Source organism: Sorex fumeus, unplaced genomic scaffold (assembly GCF_029834395.1).
Source record: "Sorex fumeus unplaced genomic scaffold, SorFum_2.1 ptg000129l, whole genome shotgun sequence".
Lineage (NCBI taxonomy): Eukaryota > Metazoa > Chordata > Mammalia > Eulipotyphla > Soricidae > Sorex > Sorex fumeus.
Window position 1 is genome coordinate 150,686 of NW_026606186.1, and position 8,180 is coordinate 158,865.

Below are 8,180 nucleotides of genomic sequence, written 5' to 3' on the forward strand. Positions count from 1 at the left end.
AAGCACTTTTACTTTTACCTCTCTTATAACTTCATTTTGACTCTTGTTATAATCATTACACTGCCATAAGTACTATATGGAAGTAGAAATTAGCTATCAATTATTTTTGGAATTCTTCTACCAATGTTTTTCAAAATGCAGTCACTGATGATCTTTATCAAAATGCTAATAGCGCTGTAAATCACAGTGCTTTCACAAAATAAAATGGAGGGGGAGGGTTAAGAAATCAACTAGGATTTAGCAAATTTCCAGACCTTTTAAGTCAAATGCAAGAAATTTGTATCTTACTAACTCCCTGGATCATTCTTGGGTGTCTGAAGTTTAAGAACTACTATCCAACACTAGACAAGACTTAAATACTACTGGTAGTAGGTACTCCACAGAGGATCACAGTCAACACACCTGACAGCTACAGCTGCCTTGCACCTGCCTTTCACAAAAATCACAGAACGTCAGGGCCAAACAACGTTACAGATGATTTAACAACTAAAAGACAGGAAAAAGAATAAATAATGTTTCAGGTGAACTCTAAAGAAAAAGGACTCATAGCAACAAGACCAAGTACGGTAAGAAGGGAAAGGAGGGCTGGGGTGGTGGTGGGGGAGGAATACAGTGAGGAGGAACTTGCCATGTATGTGGCAGACCAGGATTCAATCCTGGCACCACTTATGGTCCTCAGTGCACTGCCAGGAGTGATCCCTGAGCACAGAGCCAGGAGTAAGCCCAAAGCACCACCAGATATGGCTCTCAAAAAACCAAAACCAACAAGCAAACAAAAAGAAAGGGAAAAAACATTTTAAAAGGATCCTTTTCTACTCCAAAAGTGGTTAAAAACACAGCCCAGGAATAAGCATTTCTTGTTCAGCTGCCTAAACTTCTATGCTTTATAGCATGGTCACGGTCCTCCCATTGTTCATCGATTTGCTCGAGCGGGCCCAGTAACATCTCCATCGTGAGACTTGTTACTGTGTTTGGCATATCGAATACGTCACGGGGAGCTTGCCTGGCTCTGCCGTGCGGGCGAGATATAGCATGTCTGTCACCAATAATTATTTGCAGAAGGGAGGAAAGGATAAAGGAGTAAAATAAGAAAAGAAAAATAGAGAAGAAAAATTATTATATTAAGAAATAGGTATTTTAACACTAGATGTAAGGGAAAAGGCAGGATAATGACAATGTTGACATCAGGAAATAACACTTATTGGTACTTTGGGGACTCCAGGGTTTTTCCCACATACTTTATACTCCTCAAAGAAGTTGTATCTATGCTTCAGACAAGGAATACAGGTGAGCAAATGAGATCTGCATAAGCAAAGGGGCTTGTTCAGGGACACACAGCCAAGCTGGTACCAGAACCAGATTCTGGGATTCAGTCTCCTTGACCGCATAATCTGTGCTCTATCTTGTCTGCTAATTCCCAACTGCTGCAAAATACTAGCCTGTTAAAGATTGACAAAATTAAGTGGGCGCAAATGAAGAAATGATAAAGAAAAAACAAAAACAAAACAAAAAATGCTGATATGAAAATTCCAACATTAATATGAAGGATAAACAGTTAGAAAGGAAAACTGTATAAAGAGAAGACAACATTTCAAGGACAGTGTATTTTCCTTTATGTATACTTTATATGTTTATTTTAGCACACTCGAACTCGGGTCGGCCATGTTGGCCGCCCGGCAAGCTACCGAGAGTATTCGATATGCCAGACACAGTAACAACAAAGTCTCCAATGGAGACGTTACTGGGCCCGCTCGAGCAAATCGATGATCAACGGGAGGGCCTTTTTTTTACTTTACTTTAGCACACTATTTCTCCACATGTGACTGGACACAAACGGAAAGGAACTACATTAGGAAGGATTTTGAACACTGTATTTCAATGTTTATTCTTGGATTGCCCTCACTGCCCATGGTGTAATTACCACAGAGGTTGGGAGGTGACTCAGTACAGCCCCAAACCATGTTACATTCAAGGCACCAATTTCCTCTAACCTTCACCTCAGAAACTGGACAACTCTCACATAAATCACAGCACTGGAACCATCTAAAACAAAACCCACTCTCACAGGAGGTTAGTAGGAATGAACTAATCACATCATACAGTTTCCTTCTAAAGAGCCTCTTGCCATATAAAACTGTAAAATCTTTACTGATAAATAGTTTTATTGTATTATGCGGAAGTCCTGAGAAATCAAGAGAAAAAAGTCAAAGCAGACTCTGCAGCTCTAGGCTATGTGCCAGATTCAGTATCTGTTATTTCCTTTTTCTTTTGAAATTAGCAGTGATTTACCAAACAATACCTAATAGGACAAAGGAAAAGAAAGCAATAATATTTCAAAGCTATTTTGTCTCCTGTTTTGCATTTCCTCCTTGTCATCACCCTATCCATCATCATTACTTGTGCACTTTTCCATTAAACAGACATAAAAACAAAAATACCAAACACCCATCATCCGGATAGCACTGGCCTTCAACAAGCATTCCACTGCGGGGTCCCTGAACATGCTCTCTGGCCTGTGAACTCAAAGCAGAAGGAAGACAGGTCACTGGGAATCTTGAATCTTTTGCCTGGTTGCCTTCCTGGAGTAGGAACACTCCTGAGGCCATGCTCTCATACACAATATGCTGCCTATATATCTACAAATAAATTCAATGCTTGCAAAAAAAGTAACATTATTTAGAGAAAAGAAACTCCCGACTCCAGCTGCCTAAGTCAACACTGAGAGCTTGCCCATAAACGTTGATTTTGTCTGAGTAAAACTTGGAATGCTAGTACTCGGCAATCATGTGAAACTGGGTTAAAGATGCAAGACTTTCAATCAAACTGAAGACATTCTCACCTTTCTGAACCTTTAGTCGCTAAGGTTCACTGTCATCTGATATATAAGCAGCCCTTTAGATGACAGCGAACATTTAGTGACCAAACATTGTCTTGGTGTTCTGTATTTTTCTCAGAGCCTATGGACCAAATAAGCCAATATGTTTATAATTTAATAAACACATTCTGCATACATTTATTTTTTTTCTACTCTTCCCTGCATTAAACCAATACCTCTACCTCGCTAAACCCAGTAACCATTGTGTCTCGGTCTTTTGGTTAAGATCAAACATAGTATTAAACTCAGTAACCTTCAGACCTGCAATTTATCCCAAACCCCAGAGTCCATGTTGAAAGGAGTGAAACTTTTTTTTTTGTAAAGCATTTTCTATGAATGAGCTTTCCAACTTGCTTCATCTCCTCCCAAGACATCTGCTTCATGATGAAACCCAGGAACCCCCAGCTCTGAGCAGAAGATTCACTGTGTGGTCTTAAACGAGCCATATGGCTTCCTTTTAGAATACACACTCCAAATTTGGACAAAACTTTCTTGATGCTATCTGACATAATGTTCCAAAATATTATCTAAGACGAGACATATTTTAAAGCTCCATACCTCATTTACTGAAACATATCCAAGTATACAATTCATACACCCGCCTGCCCCCGACAAAAATTCTTTTTTAAAGATTTGGGAACAAAAAGGGTCTTTGAAAACTAAGAAGCCTTTGCTGCCACCTAGAGGTAAAAGCTACGTAATGAAATGAGAGTTATTAAGAGAATATACTCTTACCGCGCACGCTAATTTCCTATGAAAGTGATTATAACAGAAGGGTTCGGGTGCCGAATAACTTTTAGAGAGCTGGCCCTACTAATGACCACCTCCCTAGTCACACTGTCTTCAACACACAGGAGAATCGCTTAAAACAAACAACACTGTTCCGTGCATGCTGGCTTATAGAACTTATTTCAGTTCTGAAGATTCTGTGAGGCTCATTATGATTCACATTCACACCTCACTCCAAGAACAAGCTACATCACTAGGTTCTAAGATGGGGGCTGGGAAGCTGCAGTGGTTTTATAAACCCCAAAAGGGATTCTGATGAGCATTCTTTCAGGTAACCACTGAACCCATCTTGGTCTTTCAAAGTGTTAAACTACCCAGGTAGAATTACCAAGGTTCCAGGTGAAAGAAAACTTTAAAAAAAAAGAAAGGAAAAAAAAATGAATTTCAAACTATGGCAGTTTCTCAAAGTGTGGCAGTATGAACACCTGCACAAGATAAATAACCTGAGGATTTATTTAAAATGTAGATTATTGGGCACGTCCACAAACAAATGAATTTACAATTTTTAGGGGTCCCTAAAGTTTAAATAGACCACCATTTTGTTCTAACATAAACTTAGGAAAATCAACCTAAATCTTGACAGTTAAAAGACTACTAAAATGTATACTGGAAAGGCTGTAACTCAAGCTCTGAGCACAGGATCAGTCAACTTGAGTAAGTTCGACACTCATTTCAACTGCAGTTATTGCTACTCATGGTTTGGATGATATAGTCAATGTCTTGACCTCTAGAGTGTTCCCTTCCTTTTCAAACCTTAAATTACTCACTATTCCTTTTTTATGTTAAATTACTAGAGAATATGTAAACACACACACACACACACACACACACACACACACACACACACACAAAGCACTTAGAACTCCACTAACCAATTAACCACTGATAGCACTGGTATGCTTCTTCAAGCATGTATACAGATAGCATGGATAGAGTATTTCAATGTTTCCAAATACACATTGCTTATTACTTTCAAAGCAAAATCAAAGACATAATACTTCCATGTGATTTTGAACTAATTTATTTACTCCATCCTTTTTTATGAAGTCTTAAGCTGTGTCCATTTTTCAATGATAAAAATAATGCTAAATCAAAATGCGCGGCCTGTATCTCTTGACATTCCCTAGAAAAGATTATTGGCTACAAAATGTACTAGTCACCGGATACCAGTTTTAGGAATTCTGATACTCATGATTAAATTGCTGTCTTAATCATTGCTGAGGCTGTCCAACTCACTAAATCCTTAATGGTAACAGTCCTATTTTTTTTTGAAAATTAAAAAAGAATAACAAAAAAAAACAAAAGATGAATGAGCTGAGCATGTTAAGTACTACAGATGAGATTCCATATTAAATGGTTATAAATATTCTAAATAGTATGGAATCAATGGCATTCCATACCATTTAGATAAGGAGGATGATACTAGTAGCAGAGTATCAGAATCTCCTTTGCTATACACAATATTAAGTGCAAGAAAAGAGAAAAAAGCTGGTAAGAATACTAAAAGCCCACTCTTCTACTAATGAAGCAGAGAAGATGGTCTAAAAGAAACAAAAGAATGCACAGTCTCCATAAAGTTTATCCTTAATTGAAATCATTAAATTTTTAGCCAAGTCTGTATAATAAAATATAAATTTGACTGCTATGCAAATTAGTAGGTATGGAGCTGAGAGATGCATGCAGTCAACCTGAGTTCTCTCCTTGGCAGTACATATGGTCCCTAGGCCTCTCCAGAAGCGATCCCTGAGCAGTCAGGAGTAAGTCCTGGGCACTGCTGGGTGTGAACCAAACAAACCACACCAACAATAAGACAGCAAGTATTTTAAGGGACCAGGGACACAGGTGGCAGAGGCAAAGCTTGTGCAGGACCCTCGTGTGATCCTAGACAATGCCTGGACAGGCGGGCATGGCCCTGGTACCTCCGTTGTCCCAAACATCACATGGTCTCAAAGAGGACTGCAGCCTTGGGCTGTAGAACTGACTGGCCTAGTTGGCAGGGCAGGAATGGTCCCTGGGCCCTCTGATCCCATCCTGGGCGACTTTGGGGGGCCACATCCAGCAATGCTCAGGGCTGACTCCTGGCTCTTTGCTCACGGAGAACTCCTGGCAGGGCTCCGGAACAGCACAGGGTGCCAAAGATAGAACCCAAGTTGGCTGTGTGCAAGGGCAGCACGCTACCCACTATCCTATTTATCACTCTAGTACTAGTATATTTTAAATATATATCTGTTTTTAAATAAATATTTAGTTAGAGAAAACAGGACTTCACTGTACTTCATCAGTACAATAAAAAGGTGGAAGAATTCTTCTATAAAATGAAAAATAAAGGACTCCCACAAAAACAGCATTAGAAATCTATGATGAAAACCACAGATGGAATCTAACATAAAAGATTCACAGCAGAGCCCATAATATGCACAAAAAAGAGAGGGGTAATAACATGGATAATTACTGTGAGATTATAATTATAATGCAAGTTCTACAATCAGCTGGGGCCAGAGAGATAGTACTATGAGTGGAGTGCTTATCTTGTATGTAACCAATCTGCATTCCATATCCAGTGTCCCATAGGGTCCCCTGAGCATTGCGAGGCGTGATCTTAGAGCATAAAGTCAAGAGAAGCTCTGAGCATGGCAGGGTGTGGTCCCCAAGTAAACAAACATAAAAAGAACTACAGTTGGTTAAGATCTTTCCCCCCTATCTCTTTTCAACAAACAATTTTTTGTCTTACATTAATTAATAAATTAAAAGAGCATGAATTAAGTCTTCACTCTTTCACACTCCACAACCCACTCTCCCGATCCAGATATTCAACCTGCGAGTCCTCTCTCGCCTCTCATGTTACTAACAAACTACAATTCTATCTCCACAGTATGTCTTTCCCCAGCCCATATCCTTCTTATCGCTCTGGTCCCTTGTCCATTGCCATCCTCCCTCCCGCATACCCCAATCACACAAACACAATCTAAAGAATTACAATTTTCCCTCTCTAGCCCCAGGTAACATTTCCATTCTGACCAGAGATAGTGTAGTGGATAAGGTGTTTGCCTTGCATGTGGGTGGGTCTGGTTTTGATCCTTAGCTCCACACATGATCCCTGAAGCCTTTCCAGAAGTGCTCTCAGGCACAGAGCAGAAGTTACCAAGAAAACAAATGAATAAAACAATAAATGTCTGATACTGTATACCTCAAATACAACCTAATTTGAAGTCATTACATTTTTCAACTGTGTTCAATTTCCACTGTCCAGCCTGGCCTAGCCGGGTTCGATTCCTCCTCCCCTCCCAGAGAGCCCAGCAAGCTACCAAGAGAATCTCGCCGGCACAGCAAAGCCTGGCACATATTCGATATGCCAAACACAGTAACAACAAGTCTCACAAAAGAGACGTTACTGGACCCACTCAAGCAACTCAATGAACAACGGGAGGACAGTGCTACAGTTCAATTTCCAATCTCAGGGCCATTAGAATATTTCCTTCCTCTGGAATACCATCCTTTTCTTGCTGTGAAAGACCTTCAATATTTTGGAAGGTAGAAGTCAAAAATGTCTTTCTTCATGAATCCCCCTTCTAATTTCCTGCTGAAACTCTTAGACCCCCTCAGTTAAATTTAACTTTTCTCTGGCAATCTTATGACTCTCTGAGATTATATCTGAGACATTTCTCTTGCTTATTTCCCACTATTCTACTTGCCAAAAGGCAAGAAATAGAACTCACTTAAATACACCGGTACCTACCACCAAGGATCTCACGCACAGCACACATGTTGGTAGAATTGCTTTTTCTGATTTTTTCCTCACTTGCCTTGACAAAACTGAATCTGATGTAGCAATCCCCCACCCCACCCCAAAAATAGTCCTTTTAAAAGGAACCACATTCTGTAAGTTGAACAAAATCTACCTCTGCAACTGTGCCATTAACTACCTTTTATTCTTCTGTCTAATTAAGATCAAGGAGGTACGCCGGCAGAGAACCCCAACATGGCGCCTTAAATCAGCATCTCCAAGCATTACTCTGCTTCATTCTAAAGCTCCCCTGGGACCGGTGGATAAGTCTATGCACCACACTGGCTGTGGGAAGTTACATATCATAAAGACTGTCACCTCCAATACTTTCCTCCACGTGGGAGGGAAAAGGTAAGCCAGCCCAATGCACTGCCTGAAAACATTCGCCTACAGAAATACTGTGGAAAGCTGGAAATGCTGCCACGGGGGTTGAAGAGAAAGAGCAGTCTCCAGGACGTGGAAAAGCAGTAGGATGACAGATGGTCATTTGCAGGTTGCGGGACCTTGTGAATAGGATCCTGAAGAAGTAGCACGTTCACAGTCATTTTACCTACATGTGTGCAGCTACATTCGCGCTATCACCGAGCCAGATACATCCTCCCAGGTCCTTGGCAGACTGGGATGCCACTGAACTCACGAAACACAGCTGGAAGGTATTCTGATGATGGCAGGAAGTAACTGGAGCATATTTTGCTAAAAAAGATATACCAAGGGGGGGGGGGGGGGATGGAT

The 8,180-nt window shown here is 40.4% G+C and overlaps 1 protein-coding gene across 1 annotated transcript in view; it reads left to right on the forward strand.

Moving 5' to 3' along the window:
- Positions 1-7,943, forward strand: part of FILIP1L (filamin A interacting protein 1 like) — a 119,965-nt gene extending 112,022 nt beyond the window's left edge. The window contains exon 5 of the mRNA XM_056138522.1: positions 7,612-7,943. Within this exon, the coding sequence (XP_055994497.1) occupies positions 7,612-7,803 (192 nt within the window). The 3' untranslated portion in view covers positions 7,804-7,943. The remainder of the gene's footprint in view (positions 1-7,611) is intronic.
- The last annotated feature ends 237 nt before the right edge of the window (positions 7,944-8,180 follow it).